The following is a 23832-nucleotide window of genomic DNA, read 5'->3' as shown; positions in this document are numbered from 1 at the left end:
TTTCCGGTGATATAGCAGACGAGCGGCTTCGTCCCAAGGTGAGAGCGAAGCCTTGCAAATTTACAGGTGGAGTCAAAATGAAGCCCTTGCCTCTGGGCTTTTGGGTCACATTGAAACTAGTTTTAGCTTTTGTCCTCCTCTGGGTTTCCAGGTTTGCTCTCTCTCTTTTTTTTTTTTCCTTTCTGGCTGCAAAAGTCACTCTTGAAATCCCCTGAAACGCTGCACCGAAGTTTAAAAGCTTGGATCCAGTCGTTCATTCTGCGGGACAGGAATCCATTTCTTGGGAAATCATGCCCCCTAGAAATACATTTATACCTTCCACTTCACACTTCAACACCTCCATAACCATAATATTCATATCTCTATAGATTTTAAATAACATTTTTAATTTCAAACCAAAAAAAAAGATACTGTACACTGATCATATTCTAATCTGCAATACTACATTTGGACTTTGTACAATGATAACCAGATTTATAAAATGTGATAGAAAATGTACAATATAATGTATTTATATGTATTCCAGTACCACGCAAAGCTGTGTCTAAATGAGTCTTTGGAAGCCTGTTGCTATTGAAAGACTGTTTAAAGAGGAAGGAGTGATGACGGAGAAGCAGACAGTCACGCTGTGTGCATCTTCCCTGATGTGTGCCGTGATATTTTGTCCAATCTGATGTCTTCATGCTGAGGATGGCGTTTAGAAAAAATAAAACACCGCACAGCAAGCTGCACGCACACACACAGACACTCACCCAAATGACACCACTGATCCTGGTGTAATGATGTGGTTTGCACAGGAAAAGCACATATGACAAATGCACACACTCACACACACACACACACACACTCACACACACACACTCACTCACACATACAGCAGACACACACAAATTGGATGGAAAGTCAACCAAAATGACCCGCTGTGCCTCCAGGATGGTATTGAAATATGTCACTGCTGTGACTGTGTACTGTACAGTTTTTTCTAGATTATTTCAGACGGCATGATGATTTCGGTTTGTTCAGTCCAAACTTTCATTGCTTCTGCAATCAGGCGGCGGCTGTTAAGATGGAAATTACAGTGACGGGAGCTCAGAGCTGACAAACACAATATCTTCACCCAAAAAAAAAAGTTCATCTACGAAGGCCGAATAAGAAGCTCGTTAACGCGCGCCACTGCAGCACCATCCACAACTTTCAGCACAGACGCACTGAAGACACAACAAGGATTTTAGGATAAAAGAGCAATTTGGTTACGTCACTCTGGATAAGGCACTTCAAATTGCTCTGTACAATCTGGCGATATACGTTTTCCCGATAAAACTCTCGCAGCACGCGTGGGCTGCTGCCTTTTCACTCGTGCACTGCTGCACAAGATTGCTGTCAGCAGCGGCCCAAAGAGCGAAGCCAGAAAAACCTTAAGTCGTCACATGTCGTATGTACCCCGTAAGAGGAGGTTAGCCCTTTGACATAAGCCGTATGAAGAGGAGCCCAGCTAGCTCTGACGGCACATCATGATCTGTTGTTTACAATAGAGACAATGTTCGGTCTGGTCATATTAGACAGAAAATATGTATTACAATGGATTCATGGACGTATGAAGGTCATAAAATCCACAAAGTGAGAGCTGTTTGCTTATGGATTCTGTTTGTTATCTTAATGTCAGAATGAGGCGCAATAAAAGCGCAGGAGGGATGGTAAACAGCGGCATGTCACACTGTGTTTACACCAGGCGGCAGGTTTCGTCTGGGACGCTCAAATTCCTGCAGCAAAACCCTTGGCTGACCTGCCCAGAACGGCTGTGGCTTCTCCAAACATGGTCCACATGCAGTGTGATCCTCTAGCTGTGGATTCTGTCACTGACAACCCCCCCCTCCTCCTCCTGCAGCCTCCTTCCCTGCAAAAGGCGAGCTTATCTGTTTCACACGTACAGAATGTTCACCTTGGGAGCTATGACAGCCGCTGTCATCCAACAGCGCTTTCACGTTCTCCACGTTCTCCCATCATCATCCACTCCCCCCGTTTCAGTTGCCAGCACGAGACAACGCCAGATACAGGAACGCTGTTTTGTTCTCATCTGCTCAGCCATTTGGCAACAGCAGCAGGAGGAGGGGGGGGGGGGGGGGGGGGGGGTAATGGTTTAGAGAACTTTGCTCCTGATGTTTGGAGTGCATGGGTTTTTTTTGTTTTTTTTTAAGATGCATCTCGGCCTCCTCGCGCTCCAGGAGGTGATAAACTGCCATCACCTTCCATCAAACACCCAAGCAGCTGCTCAAAGTGGGACCCCCGGACCTCTGCTTGAGCTGTGAGCCACTTACTCTCCTGCTGGTATCACTCAAACGACAGCTTAGCAAAGATTAATCAGATATTCTGGAAGGCTCTTTACCCACTGCTGAGATGTGTGACAGATGTCAGACAGACGTGGCTCCATTTATCACCGTGACGGATGGTCGGATGTTGAACTTGGATGGATGCCTCAGTTCCTGCTGAAACTGCTCAGATAGATCAACACGGAAGGCCATCCGTGTTTGTGCAGCAGTGGTGTAAACGACAATTAATCAAATACTACAAAGTAAAATTTTAAGCGACTGGTACTTAAATTCGTCATTTCCTGCTAATTCATACTTCCTCAGTGCCACGTTTCATGCATAATGTACTTAGTGAGTACATTTATATAAAACGTGATCATCTTGACGCACTATCATCGATGCAACATTAAGTGCTGCTTCAATATTATGCATCAGTAATAATCCAATGATATAAAACTGAATATCCTCCATAAAGAGTACTGTATGTTTAAATTACATAAACTGGAGAAAAGGAACAAAAACTCTCATTTGAGGAGGTGGAACCAATGAATTTCCAGCATGTCTGCTTAAAGAAATTATTTTGTGATCTCACTTCTCCACTCTATATGCAAAAAAAGGGAAATCATTTAAATTTGTAAAGACCAAATGCAAGCATGCAATCGCCAGACATCCCGGATTGTCTTGGCGTCCTGTGTTCTGACAAATATCTACAAAAACTGTCCCAGTTTTCATCGCAGTTAAGCTAACAATTCTAACACTGTACTTGTTTTCAGTGCTTACACAGACATTTATCACGTTCTATCCCACTCTTTATCACCTAATTCAACAACGCACCACACGTCTGACTGCAGCACTGATTTGTCTGTATGTGTGTCAATCAATCATTGTGTCACCGTCAAGGCTGTGGCTGGCCTGTGAGTCACAGGCGAGCATCATAAGCTATTATGCTTTCAGCTCATCTGATCGAAGCTGTCAGTATGCTAACAGTTAGCTGTCATGCTGGAGAGAAGGTCGGCCTCTTCTAAACAGCTGCAGGAGGCTTCCCTCGCAAAGCGCCGGGCAGTGATAATGCTGCGTTCGCGGCCTGGTGAATAGTTGTCCTCCATCCTGATGACAATGTCTATAGAGCGTGCATAAGTGCAAACATGTATGTGTTTGGGGATTTAAAAAATGGTGGAGAACAAGACCTTAAAGGCCTTTTCTCCATCAGCTGCTTGTCTTTATGTGGGACTCATTGGGTCAAATAAGCCAAAGTTACCACAGCTTTGGTTGTTTCACATGAGAGATTTCACCCAGATTGTTCTTCTTCTCTGTGTTCTGTTGAGGCGTGCAGGGCTCAGCTGTAACCAATCACAACTGAGCAACATGTGAGTCAAATCTGATCATTGCTGGTGGGTCTTTGGGTTGTTTGCACATGTTGCCAGGTGAGGCCAATCAAATCTGATCAAACCGCGTCCACACGGACACGACGAAACAGAGCAGCTGAGGTTTTGACAGTTCAACAGCTTTATTTAAAGAAGAACTCAAGTTTTTTGGGGGGGTTTAAAATGTTTTAGTTTGTAGTATTTATACATTATGATTTCATGTAATTGAATACTGAATACTTGCTTCTGGTATTTTAACATAGCGTTTACCATTTTGCTGTAAGTTGCCAGCAAAGAAATGTAAATATCAGCGTGTTAGCTTCATGCAAAAATTGTGATTTACTTCTACAACATTGAAATTTTAATGCAACTGCAAGAATATTGATCCTGCGCTGACTCTGTAAATACTGGAGCAGCATGTGCAATGTAATCCAGCAGGAAGGAGGGTTTGAATGAGTAAAAGAGAAGAAATGATAGAGCAAGCTAATGAATGTACATATTTACATTACATTCATGACCTCATATATGAGGCAGAGACTATAACAGGATCAGGGCTGAGTGGAGCACTAAGTGGGGCATGGGCGCGTAGCATTCAAGCACAAGCTGAGCGTGTAATGGGCAATCTTTAATCTCAAATGTAGGTGTTCCACATCGTCCCGTAATCTGATCAGCCTCATGGTGAGTTTTCATTATAGGATCTGTCCCAGATCTCTCTTTAAGGAGACAGCCTTGAGGAGCTGTTCGGCGCAGGCAGGATCCTGCGCAAAGCCCCCCTACCAGCCGCCGCGGCAGCCGCCTGATGGCAAATGTTCATGCATATTCATCAATCCTACTGGTGAGCATACATTAATGTAACTGAGGTTAGTCTAATAGGCTGAAATGATGGATGACACGCATGACTACACAGAACATGTCTGACAGAAAATGGATATTTTCTGATTTCTTTTGTAATTAAAGTAAGAATTTATTACTTTTAATTTAAGAATATGATGATTTACATGGAATTAATTAACCGTTAATCAAAAAAGGAGACGGAGAAAAGGAGGAACGTGCAGGAAAGACGTGGAATTAGCCCTTATTTAAACCACAAGGTCGCGACCTGTGATCAGAAATAAACTCCACTCCTGGAGCAAACACACATGTCAGCATGTACACACACACACACACACACACACACACACACAGGTCCTCACAATCATCATCAGTACAGTGTGGTACAGTACAGGCTGTGACATCAATCCACCAATCAGCAGGATCAAATGACGTCTCCCATGCACACACACACACACAAACACAGCACACAATGCCTTCCCACAGACGCTAATAAGCCACAGCTCTGAGCTCCAGCCACCTGTTCCACTCGGAGCAGGAAGGCTCCTCGCGGTGGTGAAATAGCAAACATAAACATCTTAATAACCACCACAGAATACACATCAAACGTCCTGTCAGCGGGTGTCAAAGCTGACATGATGTGACACGAACGACTGGCAAATCAAAGAGTGCGACTGAACAATCTCATGCCATTTTTTTTTTTTTTTCCCCGGTTTGACTTGTTGCTCTTTAAGCTATTTGATTATTCTGTATTATGACACATGGCAGGTTCTGTTTGGTGAGTTTTCTTTGATGAAAAACCCAGAATGTGAAAACGACAAGTCATGGTTTTACAGCGTTATGTGAGGGACTATTTCTTGGCCGGGTGCAGTGACTTCCTCACAGTAGCCGGTGTTTTTATGCACATTTTGAAATATCGCATTTGAAAAGCTTAAAAAAAGTTAAAAGTGTTAAAGCATTACATGGGAGATGGAAACACCTGACATAGCGAAGGTAACTGACATGACTGTTTCCGCAAAGAAGAAGCTGTTTCCGCCTTCGTCGTCTTCCAGGATATTCCCATAACACGCTAAAACATGGCTGCTAGCACCAACGATGGCATGAAGCAGTAAGACTGGTGTTTCCAGCTTTCAACATTCTTCTTCTTCTACTCTGTTTATTATAGCCATGCTAACGTAGCTAATACCGCCATCTTCTGACAAAACTACACTTTACATAACCTGGTTTATTCGCTCCAAACTAGTTTATGGAAATGCGCCTAATTTGCATTTTCTTGTTTTTTTTCTTTTCTGCGACATTTCAAAATTTTGCTTAAATTTCACTTGAGGCGGCTCGTGAGAGTTACGCAAATGTCCCACGTGAACAATCCCACACATAAACCTTGTGACACCACAACTTTTTTTTTTTGTATGCATAAAACAAAGGAGATATAACGTATTAGATGCTCCCAGTCTTTATGCTAAGCTAAGCTAACGATGCCTTTGCTTCAGCGAGAGAGCAAATAAGCATATATCCCAAAAACTGTTCCTCGAAATCAAATTGGAAGTTTATTTTCTAGTTGGATCACGGTTTCATCGGGTTAGTAAGATACTTATTTTAATATTTTATGGCACAAAATGAGTCAACTTCCCGTAAAGAATTGGCTTGTGGAAATTACGAAAACACGTTTTCTCACTTATGAAGACTAATTGTTGATTAGATGCAAAATGATATGCATATCCACTGTTTTGCGACACTGTTTATTTTATTCGCCGGCCCAATAAAAGCAACCTAACCAGCAGCAGCGCGGTCAAACACCACCTGCAGAGGTAAGTGAGAAAATGCTTTTCTGTAATTTGGCTGAACCGACTCTTTAAGTTTGAAATTATTTATAGCCACCGGTTGGCAAGATGACAAGTGCAGCGTTAATATATTTATATATCTATTATGTATTAATGGCAACTCATTCCCACAGGGGTTCACTGGTAGATGGGATAGCTTCCAGCCCTGATGTGGCCATGTCAGAAGCAATCTACACAAGCTGCCCCACTTTATTCTACATGTTGCTGGTTGGAAGTGCCATGATGACGGATAGAAAGAAGGCAGGCAGATGGGCACGCATGGGTGTACACACATACTCCGAGCCAGCACACACCCACATGTGCACTCACATAAATATTGAGTATACACTGATATGTACAGTTATCTACAGGTATCTTCACTGAACTTCAAACTTCTGAGGTTTGTAAATTCAGTCAGCCCTATTTTCCCATTTTGAAGTTTTCTTGTGTTTTCGTACAGCGCAGATCTTCCTCCGCTCTTCATCTTTTTTCATTTTTCATCAGCTCAGTGTCACTCCCAAGTGCTCCCTGCTTCACGCGCCCTCATTTTTTTTTTTTTTTCTTGAGCTCCCAACACTGAATGAATCTGAATTTTTCACAACCCTCCTTATCTGTGCTGCTTCTGCACGACACATCTCAACGCAACTGGCATCAGTTGAATTTGTGTAAAGTGCTACAACCGGTTATTGAGAGAGAAATTTGAAAAAAAGGAAAGAAAAAAAGATTTAATGAATTAAAGTAATTTCAGATGTGCTCTTGCAGTCTTTATCTCGCAAACCTCTTTCTCACACACACACAAACACAAACACACACACACACGGATGGCACACTCTCACACAGGCAACTCATACTTCATCTCTTTCTCCAAAGTGGCCCATATTTATCTGGCTGACCTACTATTTTTATACTGGCAGAGGAGAAGATGTTTGAATGTCTTTTTGAATGTGACATTGCACAGAGCGTAGCAGGCCGGGTTGATGGTGCTGTTGATGTAGCACAGCCAGTAGCCAATAGTCCACACTGTGTTGGGGATGCAGCTGGAGCAGAAGGTGTTAATAAGCACCATCACATTGTAAGGAGTCCAGGTGGCTACAAAAGCTACCAGGATGGCCATTATGGTGCGGGTCACTTTTTTCTCCCGTGATGGTGCCGCTTTCTTCTTCTTGTTGGGAGGTTGCTTTGTCATCTTCACAATCTTCCGCGCCACGTGATTCTGCCGCTCTGTGGCCGGGACGATCTCGACGGTGGCGTTGGACGGTGTGTAGCAGTCCCCCTTGGGCGATTTAGTCTTGATCTTGATGCAGGTCAGCTTGGAGCCCCCCGCCTTGGCTCGCTGACGCGGGAGTGGCTGGCTCGTCTCTGCGCTGGAGTTAGCGGTGGAGGGCACCGCCTCCTCGTCCTTCTGATTGGACGCGGCCACGCTGCCGGATGTCGAATCATTGGAGCTCTCCTTCTCTTCTGCAGGAGCGCAGTTCTCCCTCGCCACGTCGTCACCTTCGGTTTCTCCCTCGGCGGTGGTCGAGGAAGGTCCTTTGCCGTTTTGCAGTTTTCCATCGTGTTGGTTAGCTCCATCGTCAGCGTTCTGGCTCTGGGAGCGTCCTGGGTCCTCTCCTGGTACGTTGTTATTGTTGGGTTTTGGCATGTTGTTCCTCCTCTGGCCAGGCGACAGCGCCTCCGGATTGGCTCCTGACGGCTTGCGGTTGTCCTTCTTCACGCGGCTCTTGCTCGCTCTGGAGATCTGCCAGTACAGCTGTATCATAATGATGACAGGCAGGTAAAAGGCGGCAATGGCGGTGCCAAAGGTGACTGCGGCATTGGAGAAGAACTGGATGTAGCACTCCTTCTCAGGCACTGTCCGCCCACCGACAATGAACTGCCAGAAGAGAATGGCTGGCGCCCAGAGGATGAAAGACAGGACCCAGGCCGCAGCAATCATCATTCCTGCCATCTTGGTGGTCCTTTTGACAGGGTAGCTGAGGGGCTTGGTGACACAGAAATATCTGTCAAAGCTTATGATGAGAAGATTCATGACAGATGCATTGCTGACAACATAGTCCAAGGCTAACCACAGGTCACACACCACCGGCCCCAGTGGCCAATACCCGATCACTATGTAGACCGTGTACAAGTTCATAGAGCACAGTCCGATAATTAGGTCAGCACATGCAAGGCTGAATAAAAAATAGTTGTTGACAGTCTGTAAGTTCCTATTAACTTTGATGGAAAGCATGACCAGGATATTTCCAATAACTGTAACCAAACTGAGGGAACCGGCCACCAACACGATGAACACCACCTCCACAGTCTTGTAGGCGCTGTCGCTCTCTTCCACGGCTTCTGTGTCATTGCCTTCAGAGGCATTCCAGTAGGTGAAATTGAATACATCCATGGCATTTGGTCTTTTGTTGCCACCTCCTACTCAGATGGAACCTACAATAGAGAACAAACGAGAAAAGAAGATTTGCAGTGAGCTACAAGTGATGACTGTGTCTTAGTCATTTGAAGTCTTTTGAATGGCACACACAGACCACAGGGTCACGGGTTATATCATGCTAACATTGAGACATTCAGGAATACTCTCAGCCTTTTCTTAGTAGTTGTGTATTTTAAACACGTCTAAGAGAATTAATCTTATGAAAATATAAATAATAAAAAAATACAGTGAAACGTTAGCACCACATTGACACTTAACATGCATTTATTTGCAGTCACATTCAGTATAAATATGCTACAAAAGATGCTGTTTCATCTTTTAATGTGTCATGGTGTGAGGGGAGATTAATGGTGATCCAGAGGTAGATAAATAAATAGAAATCAATACGTCTCTGCAAACATCCCTATGAGCGCTGTGACCTTTTCTGTGTTGCAGCTTTTAGCTCGTCTAATAGCAATTCATCAAGCAACAGTGACAATTTTGGCTGTAAGCCAATTAAATTGGTAATTAGAAGCACGGATATTTGGCACAGATATTTTTCATAATCACTGCGTAAATAACATCTCGCCATTAGACACCTGCTTCATTATTGAGAAAAGACAAAAACACTAAAGAGGGGCTGCACATGAGCAGCTGATGAAGAATGAGATGGGTGGAAATGAGGCAACGAGTCAAATGAGGATATCACGATGTCCTCAGCATGGTGGTGCAACGTTTACAGCCCACAGTGGTGGAAAGTCACTAAGTACACTCACTCAAGTACTGTATACTTAAGTACCTCAAAGCGATATTTCCATTTTATGGTACTTTTTACTCCACTACAGTTAAAGGGAAATATTGGAGTATTTACTGCACTACATTTGTCTGACAGCTTTAGTTACTAGTTTTACACACAAAACATGTTGTTAAAATTGAACTGAAACCATCAGTCCATTAATCAACCAGCTGATTCATCAATTCATCAGTTCTGATAACGGATCAATCGTTGTTTCTCGTGCAAAAATCTCTGAAACATTTCACGGTTTTAGCCTCTCAGATCTGACAGTCTGTTTTCTTCTCAGTAAACCGAATCATTTTTCACTCTGTTTAATTGAGACCATAATATAGAATCAATCGATTAATGGAGAAAATAATCTGCGGATTCATCCATAATTGATATGATTATTAGCTGCAGTCCTGTGCTGCAGGTTAAAAATGAGCTCCTGCTTTTATGTTAATGCAGAGCTAATAATGCTAATGTATAATTTATCACGGTATAACAGCCACTGGTGACATTTCTCTGCGTTGAGCAGTTCTACTTGTATTTTTGTAAAGTATTTTTACAGTGTGGTATTGATGCTTTTACTTAAATAAAGGATCTGAATAGTGCAAACCCAGTTCATTTCAGGAAGAGGTTGTTTACTTACTGGACAACTGAGTTTATTCAAAGTCGGTGTGGTGCTGCCTGAAAAATGCTTCTGCTGTCTTTTCAAAGCGTGTACATCTGTACTGTTATCAGCTTCATATTTATTGTTTCATGCAGAATACTCAAAGCTGTTTTTTTTTTTTTCCAGGCTTTTGTCTGCCTACCCGCTTTGATGGATGCATTTTCGACCACACAATGCCTAATGACTCCGAATTACTAATGGCTTCAATTACTGTCTTTTCGTTTCTTCTTTCTTCTGAATGTGTTCCCAAACCCCTATATTTGCGGTGGATGTAATAGCTTTTTAAACTATGCAATGTGAGCATGCACATGCTTTAAAGGGAGAGGGGGAAAAGTGTAATTATACACCACACACACAGTCTGTATTACCAGGAGTTCAATAAAAACTTTAAAAGGAATTATTGACAAAATTGGCGCTGACATTTTATCTTCAAAGGTCCATTTCCAACTTTCACTTAAAAATTCTCTTCATACGGCACTATAAAATTCTTTTGATCCTCAAGTGACCCACCAGTTCTCGCTTTTAACCTTAAACATTTGCCTGTGTTGGAGACCTTGCTTTGATTTATACACTGCTCGCTCCTGCGTTTCACAGACCTTTGATATGAGGAGTTATGTGGTTTGTCTGGTCTGCGTCTGGAGCTGGACCACAACTCTCTGAGCTGTTTTGGCCGCTATGGGTCAGATTTTATGGCACACTTGGTGGCTTATCACTTCTCAGTTTGACATAAATATCATCAGGCCGGAAGAAGTGGTTCAACTTTTTCCTCAGCTGCCTTTTTTTTTCTTGAAAGAACTAATCAAACTTTGTTCAGCCTGTGGTGTTCAGTCTGTGAATCAAACGCTTTTTGAAAGCACCATTCTGTTGTGACTTAAAAGAAAGATCAATATGGCGCCCAGTGAGTTTCTTGACATTGCAGTGAATACAAATCTCGGGTAATTTTGACTTATAAACCCATGAGGACAACCACACACATTTATCATTGTTCAGACAACATCTGGAGTTTAATCAAGATGTAAGATAGAATCAAAGTGCCTGTTCGGTAAAGAGAGATAAATGCTAAATATGAAAAGTGTAGACATATTGCTAATAAATCTGACTCATTTGCCTGAGAACACAAAACTTTGAAGACATTTTCCTTTATGCAACACTTCTTTATTCCTTTGCTTTTCTTTGTAATTGTCGTACCTCAGATTACATTTAGACACCTGCGTCAACATGCTGAGCTTCACTCACTCGATTTGAGCTTGATGGTGACGATAGATCGCGCCATCTCATGAAGCAAAACAACCTGAAACCGATGTATCGCCCTGCAGCCTGAGTTAATGAAGTGTTGTGGGTGACGCGCTGCCACAGCCGGAAAGCTTGTCCAAGACTTTGCCGTTTTGGCTTAAGGTCTTGAGCGCAGTTGCTGAGTAACTAGTGAACATTCACTTATCTGCTGTGCCAGAAATCCCTAATCATTGCATTAGCCATGGAGCTAAGCTGGCCTAATCCCCATAAAATGTTTAAGTCCGCCGATTTATATTCAAAAACACCAACAATACAAATGGGGCACACTTGTGGCTTGCTTGAGACAAGTGGATTAGAGGAGTAAAGTGAATCAGTATAGATGGTCATAGCGCAGTGGAGGCAGTCAACTCCCCGAGCTGCTCTTTGTCCACCTCCAGCTGCCGTAAGCCTCGTCCCACACCTGAAATCTCTGACTCCAGCCAGGCCAACTAAAGATGCACAAATCCTTCTCAGCTCAGTGTGGACAGCTATGGTTTTCTGAAAAGGTCTCACGGGAGCTTAGACTTTGTTTTAAAGCTTCCATCCACATATTGTGAGTCATGACTCATCAACCTCCTGCGAGATGCTTCTGCTTCCAAGGTGCAGTGCTTTATTTCAGCCATCTGTTTGCAGTTTTTGCCTGCAGGATTCACGCTCACATACATCTCGTCTCCCGAAGAAAACAGCGAACAATAGCAGAGAAGCTGCACTGAACAGAAGGGAGACATCTTTGCTTTCGTGTTGACTGGTAGAGATGCTGGCATCCCAGCCTGCTGAGCATGAGTGCAGTTGCCATCGCCTGGGGAGAGCAGCAGTGGCACTCTTAGCATAGCTATCAATCATAGAGCTTACCTGCAAGTCTCAGTACTACTGCAGTCAGTGCTGGTGCATCTGACAGAGCCCAATCAGAGCATGAGTGACACATCCATTATTATCCTGAGGGAGATGAATATTCAGATATTTCTGCTTTATCTCATCACACTTTTTAATGGATTAACACACTCACTGTGCTCGAAGTAAAGTATGAGATAGGCTTGGCATCATTGTTTATCCTCATCATCCTTAAACTTTTGCAGTTAAATGGGGTTCAGTGGATTCCACTATCCTAAATTTTTCTTTAGTGGATTAGAAAAAAGTGAGACAAGTCAGTTGCTGCCATGGGGGGACATGAATAAATGAGCTTGAGTATTGTTCTGTGGTCAGGACTTAGGTATTCCTGGAGCTGGCTCAGTAGAGCTGAAAATTGCTTATGCCCTCCGGGAAGCAGAAAGGGCCAACCTCAACCTTTCTCCACAACTTCCGTCCTCACTGTCTTTTGCAGTGGACTTCAGGACAGATGACGAGTAAACTCAAGTAACCGAACTGAAGTAAGAAACGGTCGTTGCTTTGTTTTGTTTTTTAGACAATATTGGCTTTGCCTTGTTTTTGAAGCTAAATAACCACTTACGCGGGTCACTGGTTTTGTCAGGGACAGGCAACAGTTTCCAGCTTTGTGTTAATGTAGCTTCAAGCATAAATACAAGAAACATTATTTCCAAATGTGGCAGCTGCATAGCTGCTCTTAAACCGATGCATTTGGCTGCCTCCCTGGTGTCCAGATTCCCATTCCCCATCTTTGAGCACTGATCCAAGGTAAAACCCAGGGCACCTGCCCCCTGCTTCCAATGATTACATGCATTTTCATTGCTGGCCCTCTCCATGGAGCTGCAGGGTTAGGCCTTCGTTTACTTTCTGTTTGCAGAGAAGCATGACTGGAATGCAAAAGCCATCATTGCTGCAGTATAGCGGCTCCACAGGGGGTGTAGATCCATTCAACACTCCTCCCAATGGTGTTACAGTTAATGGATATAAGCAAGTTCCTGTTTTTTTTTTTAAATCACCACTTCACTTGCTCATCCAAAGCCCAAGGCTTCGCTATACTGGAAGAGCATAGATGACAGTTTCTGGTGTTGAAAGAGGTGAAATATGTCAGTGTGGGGAAGTTTGAACTGCTTCACATCAATGGTGGCTGGTAAACATAAAGTGGAAGTCTTTTTTTTCCACTGAGACAATTTCCTACATCTTTTTGGACTCTACTGTGAGGTTAAGTTCCTGCTTAGGTAAATATTGACTCATTTCATCCCAAGTGAGTGGAAACTGCTCTCCAGCCAGGCTGTCATTGAGACAGGGAAACTGACAAAGCACTGAGACACACAAACGCATACAAATATTTGAAGAAATGTTTAGCAGGAAATGAAAAAGGTCATGATAACCATCAAACCAACGCACCATCCCCGTGTCCTGACGAAACAGGGCTACAAACCAATTCCAATGTTGAGCTGGTGAGGCATACTTACAAATTTGCATTCATTTCCTCAAGCTCTTTCCACAATCTCAGGGGTATCGGGGATTGAGTTTGACAGATGCCTGGAGAGATTTGGTGTGAATATTTATACAGGGGATGATCAAAGCCATTTATCCATTAATTTTCAGCCATTTATTTGGGTGCCGGTTCACGGTGACAGTGAGCTACAATAAGCAGGCCAGAGGTCTTCTTCCCCAAGCCATAACCCCCTCTCTACCTCGGTAATCTTGGGGTGTTCCCTTCCCAGAAAAGATAACACAATTCCTCCAGCAAATTCTGTGAAAATATCCTCCTGGATCTCCACATGGGAGGAGGCCCAGGGGGGATACCACCACGAGGAATACCCCTTGGTGAGAGACATTTCGGTCAAACTGACTCCTTTCAACTTATAGGAGCAAGGGCTCTATTTGAAGCTCCCCCCTGTCTTAGCTTTTAACCCTGTACCTGTAGGTGTGAGCCCTGACGCCCTCTGGACGAAGCCAATTTTGGCCGTTTCCATCCACAACTCAGTCATTACCCAGATGCTGGGAAAACTCATTATCAGGTAAAATGAGAGCACAACAGTCCATTACAATGCCTGCATCTGCCAGTCAGTCTCAGACTCTTACCTTAGAGCCAGGTCATGCCAGAAAAAAACTGGTTTGTACAACATGTTGGCTCACCACATCGGAAATGAGAAGTGTTCATACTTTCTGTGCGGCTAGGAAACCCTCATGTTTCCACTGACCATGTGGCACTTATTTATTGCCAGGATCACATACATGGGTCCCACTCTAAGGAGCAGAAGGCTCATATCAATGGCGCGCATGCCATATTCTCTCCTCCAACACAGTGGATCCCAGTTGGGTTCTCATGAGCATTTAAACACTTGGCTGCTGCCTTTCACCATTGGCAGCGCTGAAGAAGTCCAGCCCAATCCACGCACTGTTTCCAGAGCATGTGCTGTGCGTAGACATGAGCCCAACTGCATCTAGTTCCCATCCTACTCCTCGGAGGGGGTTTCCCTTTTCAGTGGAGGTCACGCTTTCCCATTAAAGCTGATTCAAGGGGGTCTTGCAGTCACTTCTAATATTTCCCATCATTTGGAGCTAATTTATCTTGGGAGATCCCACCAGGCGCCTCTGCCCTCTGACAACTCACAGGGTCACGGGGCAAACAACCTCTCCAGTAAGATAACTATACGATTAATTGAAGGAGTATCAAAACCCTCATGGAATAACTTGACACTGGCCTCTCATTACAAGTTAGACAATGGCATTATGCACGAGAGGATGTAATTACAGGGAAAACCTCATCTTTGCAGGTGAGGCGGAGCCTTTCAAACCCAGACCTTTCTAGCAGCGCTTGTGTTAAGTGGACATGAAGCAGGAGTCGGTAATGGAGAGTTAACGAGCAGGAAATGGCATCCAGGCGGGTGGAAAAACAAGCTGTGATAATCTGCAAACAGTCAACTACCCGGAGGTTCCCCAGAGAACCTGTAGGTGGCCATGTGTCGCTGTGCACCGAGTGAGGGAAACGAGATCAAAATGTACACTGGAGAATTTGCATGTCTTCGCCTGTGCACATATTTTACTTAAGCGAGGGAGTGCATGAACACAGCTCTTGGCCACACTTCTCTATCTTCCAGTCGTAATGCGGCCAAGCAAATCAAGAGCGAGTGACTGCTCCACTCCCTCTTTATTTCTGTTGATGAATTGTCTTGAGACTTGACAGCAAGAGCCTCATAACTCTTTCACTGTGACCTTTAGATGCCACTTCACAGAAATTATATTCATACTGATTTACAGCAAGTTATCTCCAGCATTGCAGGAATGTCATTTTAAGGTGCCCTCTATCCAGCAACACCCCCTCCTTACCTTGTCAGAGGATGCTTTTGAGATCAGCCTATTGATATTCCTGCTACTTTGCTATGGCAGCCTCCACACCATCTGTGAAAAATGACAGTGTCACATACGACCTCTGCTGCTCTGCCAGGCAGCCCAGCCTGGATCTCACTGCCACATTCGGCCCTAAAATCTGTTCGATCCACATTTTGAAGATAAAAGTCCTGGAAGCATGTTTTAGCCTTCTGCTGAGCAAAGAGTAAAACAGCCTGTGAGAGCCAAGTCAATGTATTGTGAACAGATGCAGGTCAATGGAAAGATCTTTTCTAGCTCTAACCATAGTTGTCAGCTCAGAAGCCACACAGTCTGGAAAATATCACAAGCCTTCTGGGATGCAGAAACACTGGAGCTCAGCCAGTAACGAATGACAAAAAAGTTCTCAAGCAAGCTGGGGAGGTAAGAGAGACGAGTCAATTTTCACCTGTCACACAGAGAGACCCTGCGGCGGCGACGACTTCCCAAACACGGTCACGCTACTTACTCCAACGCTCGCTATCTCGCCTCTCACTTCACATTAAACGTTTGATTTCATACAAATACTTTACCCGTGACTGAAAAACCCTGCACCGTGTATCCTCTGTTGATTTGGCTTTAATTAGCAGATTTCCATATTTCTAATCATAATTGCTTCTCAGGAGTAAAAGCAGTGGTATGAGCTGCTCTCCGAGCCCAGTACAATTTCATCAGTCTGAATCTCAGCGGAGAGTTTTAGTGTCTTATTATAGTTTAAGTAACATCAGCTGTGTTTCCAGTATCAGCACAAAATATCCACTATTATCAGGAACCTTGATCTAAAAATACCATAAACACCATCTGACCTACAAAAAAAATCCATCTTAGCTAAAACCATCATGCAGATCAGGAAACACATGAGAGCTCTTAAGGCACTGACTATGTTTAGATGCACAAATATGCAGTTTTTTGCACATATTCTGAAAACAAAACAATCCTCCTACTAACTAATATTCCTGTTTACATGCAGCTGTGCATATTAACGAACACAGCCTCCAGCTTTAATTCAGAAACCTTCTTGAGAGACTGGTGTTGTGATATTTGCGCCGATCCGAAAACCTGTTGATACCCAAGTCTTTCATAATCTTTTAAAGTGCGTTTGTTTCTCCTTCCGGCCACAAATGTGAGCTTTTCTTCGGTGCATGCATCTCTACCGCAGCCTCGCAAACTGCTGGCTAGGTGACGCACAGAGCTAATACCAAATGTCCAAAGAATGGTCCCAGGTGTCCGTTAGCTGGTACATGACAAACAATTTTCACTGAGCACCAAGGACATTTGCAGCAGCCCTGAAACAAGCTATAATCAACAGACAGACATATTAAGCAACATCTGTCAGGCCAGTCATCTCTCCGGTGAAATGCTGCAGGACACTGCCAGCAACAGGCAGCTTGCAGAGTTTTCGGGCAAAGCCAATGCTATGGATGGAATAATGCAAATTGTGTGCAGTGATCTAACGCTGCGCGTGGAGAAGTCCTCTGAGCTTGAATAAGTGTATTGACGTTTCCATTTCTTCTCCTGTAAAAATATGCCCATTTTTGATTATCTAATCTATGTCTCATGTGGGAAAAAATAGAACATCGATGATTGTTCCTGCGCGATACAGTGCATGCCTTTCTCCACGGCTCATCTACCGACAGACCTGCTGCTTTTTCAGGCTCTGATTCACATAATCCATCCAAGATTCGGAGCTCAGCTTTGCTCGGACAGGGACACCGTCATGTATCACATTATATGTGCAAATATGGAGTCTTAAGCTATTGTTGCTATCAGCTAAGAGCATCTCCCAAGTAATGAACACTGCCATTAGGATGACAATATAGTCTGTTTCCTTTTCCATATTGCCTCTGGGACTCCCCTGCTGTCCCTGCTTCTTCATACAACGCATGGCAATGAGCTGGCCTGCTAGTCTCTCCTGGCAGTTGCTCGCTCATTACTGATTTCACATGGAGCGCAGACATGCATGCGCTCTCCGAGCCACTGCATTTATGTAGCGGCTTAGTAAATCGTCTCACGCAGGTGAAGCAGAGCCCTGCGGGTGCCGCTCTGGGGCTTCCTCTCACAGGCCTTGTTCAATTAAACCCTGCCCTTAGCTGCCACCACAGAACAAGTGTATGGTGTCACAGTACAGAGTATGGAAATTCAGAGGAAAAGAACGCATAAGTGTTACAGGGATATGCACTTCAATTTTGATTTGCTGAAGAGTTTGAGACAGCACGGCTAAGAGGAGTAAAAATAAAATATGAGGCAGCGTCTGCTGCAAACAAATGGAAAGGTCACCTTCTATCAACGTTGCCTTTGAATAATGAGATCGTGTTATACAAGTGAGCTCTCAGACTTTGTACAGTGAGCGGCTGTGATCGTGCCACCGGCTCTCAGCGCGCACTGACTCTCCGACCAGACATTTTAACTCGGGCCGACGAGCAATTATAACTTAGCCTTTGACTAGAGTGAGCTCAGTGAGAAGAGCATAAGCCTGTTAATGTCACTCTCAATGTGACACTCTTAAAGGTTTAACCGCTTCCCAAAAGGTGTCCAGCACACAGCTGGTATTCAGTAGCCGGGGATCAGTCAAGAAAAGTCATGTGATATTACACACACGAGAGAACTCGAGTCTCATTACGGTTTCGAGGAGCATGTCCGGGAAGTCGACCTCGCCTTGTTTTTCAAGCATTACGGTAATTTCACTTGTAGAAACCCATTCAAAGCAACTACATGCACAATTTTTGTGTTTTGTTACGCAATTGTAGCCTCTTTCAAATTACGCTTGTGGCGCTGTCTATTTGCTGCTTTCAGCCCATTCATCTCACTTTCCCTGGGTAGGATCTGGGGGTTGCAGCATGCATTGAGGTGTAAGTTTACTTACGACCGCTGCAGGATGCCAAAAAAGGAAATTTTAAAACTTCACACATAATATTTGTACTGAAATATGTACTCAAAACGTTAATGCACCGATTAGTATTCCTCCCCACTGCAATGATGCTGTGCAGTGACTCCCCTCTGTGCAACGAGGGACGACTTATCTTCTGAAGGACTGTGCACATTGAACTTTAATTTGCACTTTGGGGGCTCTATCTTATCTTCATACAAGAACTATTTTTATTTCTCATCTAATGAAGTGGTTTCTATGCATGTGTGTCTATTTTTAAAATTGTGTTTTTCTTACTTACCTCAGGTCATCTTAGCGTGAGTCATGTGTGTTTTTTGATTTGTGAATCGCTGCTGCAACACTGCAGTTTCCCTCAGGGGATCAATAAGAACTCCATCCATCTATTACAGGTACTGGACTCGGAGCTTCTGACATTTTCCTCCTGTAGAGACGATGGGTGCCGTTCCCATGGGCATGATGCTGCTCTTTCGCCCGCACTCTGAATCAGCAGGCCTGTCTAAGCACTCTTAATCGCTCTGCCGGCATCGCTGTCACCCTGCGACTGTCCTGTCCTCGTTCCCCTGCATGTGTCCTGCCTGTGATGCATCACACTGGCACCATCCCTCGATAGAAAGCTGTGGTGCTCATTAAGATAGAGAAAGATAGCAAAAATGGAAAAAAGGCAGGGGAGGCGAAGGGAGCGAGATAAAGCGTGTGCCTGTTGGATTTGTTCCACTTCATTGTTTCTGTATTTCACTGCCCTTCCCCCCCCGTACACTGTCTTTCTCCTGTGATTCAGAGTTTAGTGATAAAAAGCAGAGCTATGTTGCCCTTGGACAGGCTGCTGTATTTACAGTACCTGCTCCAGTCTCTCATATGATTTCCATCACAATATAGATTCACCTAGAGCAGCATTCAGGGAGGATAAAGTGGGGTTTTGAAGAGAGTGAAGCACTGAACGCGCTCTTTTTTTTTTTTTTAGAGGTTTAGAGCGATGTCTCATCTCCAAACTCTACTTTCCTGCGTTCTTTAAATGCAACAGCCGAACCAAAAGCCAGGAGACTAACAAACTGTCTGTTTCAGTGGAGCGTTATGGGACTCGCAGTCCAGGACCCGCTGATGCATGAAGCCTCTCTGTGGTTGTTCACTTGCAGAGGGATCTGTCTCAACACTTGTAGAGAGGAAACTTCAGCTAAGTCTGATAAGACAGGAACACGATGTGCCACAGCCAGTCACAAGTGGCCATCAGCATCCTTGGCAGTAATCTGCGCTCTGAAGCCGAGTGGTGACGCTTTTAATGCAGCTGGCAGATGCTAATCCATGGAAGTCCACCTTGATCCAAATAACAGATGCGCCATGACCGAAGCTCAAACTCAAACCTGACGGCCTGTCGAGCAATGTTGTCACGCAGACAGGGGGTTCTGACAGCACCCATTTATGTGGCTTTCCCGAATTGATTACCTTGTCGCTGGCCCTCATTTATTCGCTGATGAAAAGAGATTAGAAGTGGATTAATGTGATAACTGACTGGCAGTTTTTGGCAGTGCCCTTTCTGCCCTTTTTTTTACAGTTTTCACAGAGCTGAATTTGTGCAAACGCTCCAAATGAAACATTATTGGAGGCCAGGTCTTGGCTTCTTTCAAAGAGTAAAATTATAATAAGCTCCCACCCTTTGAATCCACACTATATTTCACAGCCGTTGTCATCAATTATACATGTTGTATATTAAATACTGCAGCTTCACTATCTGCCCTCCACTTATTTGCATTGCCTCGAGAGGCTGTCCCGCCTGGAATAACCATCCATAATGGTGACTGCTTAGTTAAATGCTGTTTGTGAAGTTTAAAAAGATAAATAATGATCACAGGGTTTAATTTTCTGAAAAGTGGACCACACAGGAAGAGCTGCGCTGTGAGAGGCATTCTAATCCTGCTGCTGGTGGATACGTGAAGCATTGTGAAAGACAAGAGGCATGCTCCTGCATCATGTTTGATTTATTTAAGCCATCTGTCTTTCCAGTGGGTCTTGACACGCGGGATTGATAGCACTGACAAGCACTGTTCTCAGTACTGCAACAGGGATAACACAAACTGCCAACATTGTGGTTTGCTCACCGCATATGTCACATCATTTCTGTCCATCTCATCAAGCCACGTCCTAAAAATAATGGAGAAAAACACATGCTGGCACAGCGAAGCACACCCAAACAAAGCGGTTGTTGGGAAATTACTGTGAGAAATGTGAAAAAAAATGCACCGCAAAAGGATATCTGAAGGCTAGAGGTGTCAGCTATGTAATTAGCCCTTCTTCGTCTGTCCTCCCCTTGCTTTCAGCATCTCATCCCCTTGTGCTCTGACTGACAGCTTTAGATTTCGGGGGGGAGCATGCCACTGGACTTCTGTGCACAGAAACCACTCTCCGCCATTCAGACATGGCTAATTGGTGTTTCACATTTGCGGGATCGAAAGCGGCGCACCGCACCTCACATCTCATCAAAACATTGTGCCTAGAGCCAATCAAATGCTTCCAACTAAACACTCATTAGCAGACCTGACACCGATGACGGCTGTTCTGTTGACATTAGAGCACGCAAAGGGAATCAGCCCAAGGAAACTCGCTGTCATTTTGGATTCTGTTAATTGGTAGATTGTGATGTTGCGTCGCCTGTAGGCAAAAACCATTGAAAGGCCGGTCTTTGACCCATTTTCACAGATCAAAACATCTTTCATTGACTGAGGGATTTGCTATATTTAATACATTTATAGGCTAAATATATAAGAAATCGCTTGGCCACGTTTGGCCAAACCTCTACTGCAACACATAATCCTTTAACAAGCTTTGACTTTGTGTTTAGGCTTTTCCTTTTTCCAAGTTCTGTTTTGTAATTTGCATCTTGCCTTGAGGCATCCTCGCAGCAACCTCTCTGTAAATACGCCTCCATTAGTCTGATGATTACCTGTTGTTTTCCTGTGTTTGGTCATTTCCCACTGAGAATTACTTACATGCTATTCTGTGGCTACGGTGTGGCTCGAACAGCTGCCTGCTCTGAACCCGGCTGTAAACGCTGTATTTGATAAAACAATGCTTGTTTGCAGAGTCTTGTACTTGTCAACAGGAGCGTGGATCCGATAGGTGTCGGCACACGTGAACGATCGGCAGCTGGCTGAATGAAACCAGATGGTAACAGGAGCTGTGTAATGGATTTGAACACACCTTCAACAGGATAGATCATAGTTTAATGCTGCAAAGACGTTTATATCTTCGGTTTAAAGGTGCTCTGTGGTATTAAATGATCCTAAGAGGACCATTATCCAATGAAAAGGAGTTGAAAAGGAGTTCTCAGACAAAAAAAACCCACTTAAATCGTGGAGTACCTTCAAGGACCAAGACAGGGTCCTTGACTATTTTCACTCTTAACGTTCCACGATAAGGCCTCAGGAATGTCTGCGTGAGCTGATGGCTGCACTTTATAAAGGTCCAACTCGTCAGTCACTAAATTCAGACAGACATTGTCTACGGAAAAAATAAAGCAACCGGTTCAAGTTGAAATCAGGGCTGTGCTGAACGACGTGTTTTCCATTCAAAGCTTCGATTGAGGTTTTCAAACGCAGCTTCTAACATCTGTGGTCATAGTTTATGATGATCGCCCTAAAAAAAAAAAAATCCTTGAAAAAATCCTCAATTTAAATGAAGCGATTCATCAGATTAAATGAGACTGACTTGTTTAACACATCAGCTTTCTTTAGTGAACTTAATTTAAAAAAAATTAAGTCAAAATATTTGACTTTTGGACTAAGTTCTGTCTAGTTTTACTGGATCGGGTCAGACACCAGGAAAACTGTTAGACTGGAGGAACCAACCAAAGGCATTTATGTTAACACTGTGGTGGCACACACACACACACACACACACACACACACACACACACACACGCACACACACCAGTGGTACCCTACTAATTTAGAGAATTATGCCCATATTCACCCAAATTATGTTAATAGCGTCAGTCACTGGGTATTTCAGGACCTTTCAGCTCTCAGTGAATTAATTTTTTGGCACTTGTGTTCCCAACAAGATTATGGCACATTACTCAACATGACACTCCGTTAATACACAGCGACAACCCAACAACTTGCAGCACATGCAGCAACACCAGGACTCCCGTGTGGTCGACGCTTCTTTTCTGCATCCCAGACAAACCGAGGGGCGCGGAGGTTCAACGCAGCTGGAGGCCAAGTTCCAGCTCGCCGAGCGGCATTACAGTTACAGCAGCATCCACGTCTCCCCCTCTGTTAATCAAGCTCCTGCCCCAGCACTTGTCACTCATCTTGATGAGCTGTCTAACGTGCGCACAACATTCACACATTATTCAGGCTGTGGCTGGCGTGACGTCATCTGCACCACAGGCAGCGAAGAGGCGCACTGAGAATTCAGCCAATCTGGAATTAAAAAAAACGCAGGGTTGATGTTCAGAGTCTGTGCTGCCAGATTTAGATTTACTGCTCTTTTCTTACTGGATTTCCACCGTTGCTGTTACGCCCACAGCCATCCAACGCAGTCACAACAAATGGCAATCACCCCTCGCTTTCTTTTTGCTTGCACGTTGGGGAATTTGGGCATTTGTACACCGTCACAGAGAGGCTGATAATGCTATATAATAACAATAATAATAACAATAATAAGCTTTAATTGTATAGCACCTTTCAGCCAAGAACAGCAGCTCAAAGTGCTTCACATGCACCGAGTGCCTCACATAACAAAGACATAAAAACAGGAATAGAAAATAAATGTAAAATAAGACGCAGAATAAAACCCACTTGATAATAATAACAAAAAAAGGGTAAAAATTAGGATCAAAGGTCTCCAGATTCTCCTACTCCTTTGATACAACAGCAGTTTGTTTATTTAGATGAATAAAAATATCATTCCTGCTTTATTTTGTCTTGTTTGGAGAGTTCACAAAGCTGCTCATGGTCATAAAAACTTAATTGGTATATGATAAGTTTACACACTGATAACCGAATGGCAGGAGTGGGCGCTTTGTTTGCGGTGCTCCTATGTTTGTTTGCATTGTTTTGTTCCCTCAGTGTAATTTCCCCTTATCTTGATTGGAAATGTGGAAGTTAATGAAGCTGGTGAGGATATACTGAAGGGATTATTGCCAACAAGCAGGGAAATAAACATTTCTGTAATCACCAACAGGTAACAATCATTAAGTTATACAGAGCAAGACAATACAAGTAAATACACAATGATCACACACACACACACAC

At 43.8% G+C, this 23832-nt stretch overlaps 1 protein-coding gene across 3 annotated transcripts in view; it reads right to left on the bottom strand.

Annotated features, from left to right (window-relative positions):
* Window positions 1–5208: 5208 nt before the first annotated feature.
* chrm2a (cholinergic receptor, muscarinic 2a) overlaps window positions 5209–23832 on the bottom strand; it is a 68878-nt gene continuing 50254 nt past the window's right edge. For 2 of the 3 annotated variants that reach the window (XM_076721667.1, XM_076721668.1), the window contains one exon: window positions 5209–8751. In XM_076721667.1, the coding sequence (XP_076577782.1) occupies window positions 7202–8710 (1509 nt within the window). In that variant the 5' untranslated portion in view covers window positions 8711–8751 and the 3' untranslated portion in view covers window positions 5209–7201. The remainder of the gene's footprint in view (window positions 8752–23832) is intronic. The other variant, XM_076721666.1, reaches the window with a different exon arrangement.

The sequence above is a fragment of the Chaetodon auriga genome, chromosome 22, assembly GCF_051107435.1.
Source record: "Chaetodon auriga isolate fChaAug3 chromosome 22, fChaAug3.hap1, whole genome shotgun sequence".
In the NCBI taxonomy this organism is placed as follows: domain Eukaryota; kingdom Metazoa; phylum Chordata; class Actinopteri; order Chaetodontiformes; family Chaetodontidae; genus Chaetodon; species Chaetodon auriga.
Note: the sequence above shows the minus strand (reverse complement) of the source record. Positions and strands in the feature narration are given on the sequence as shown.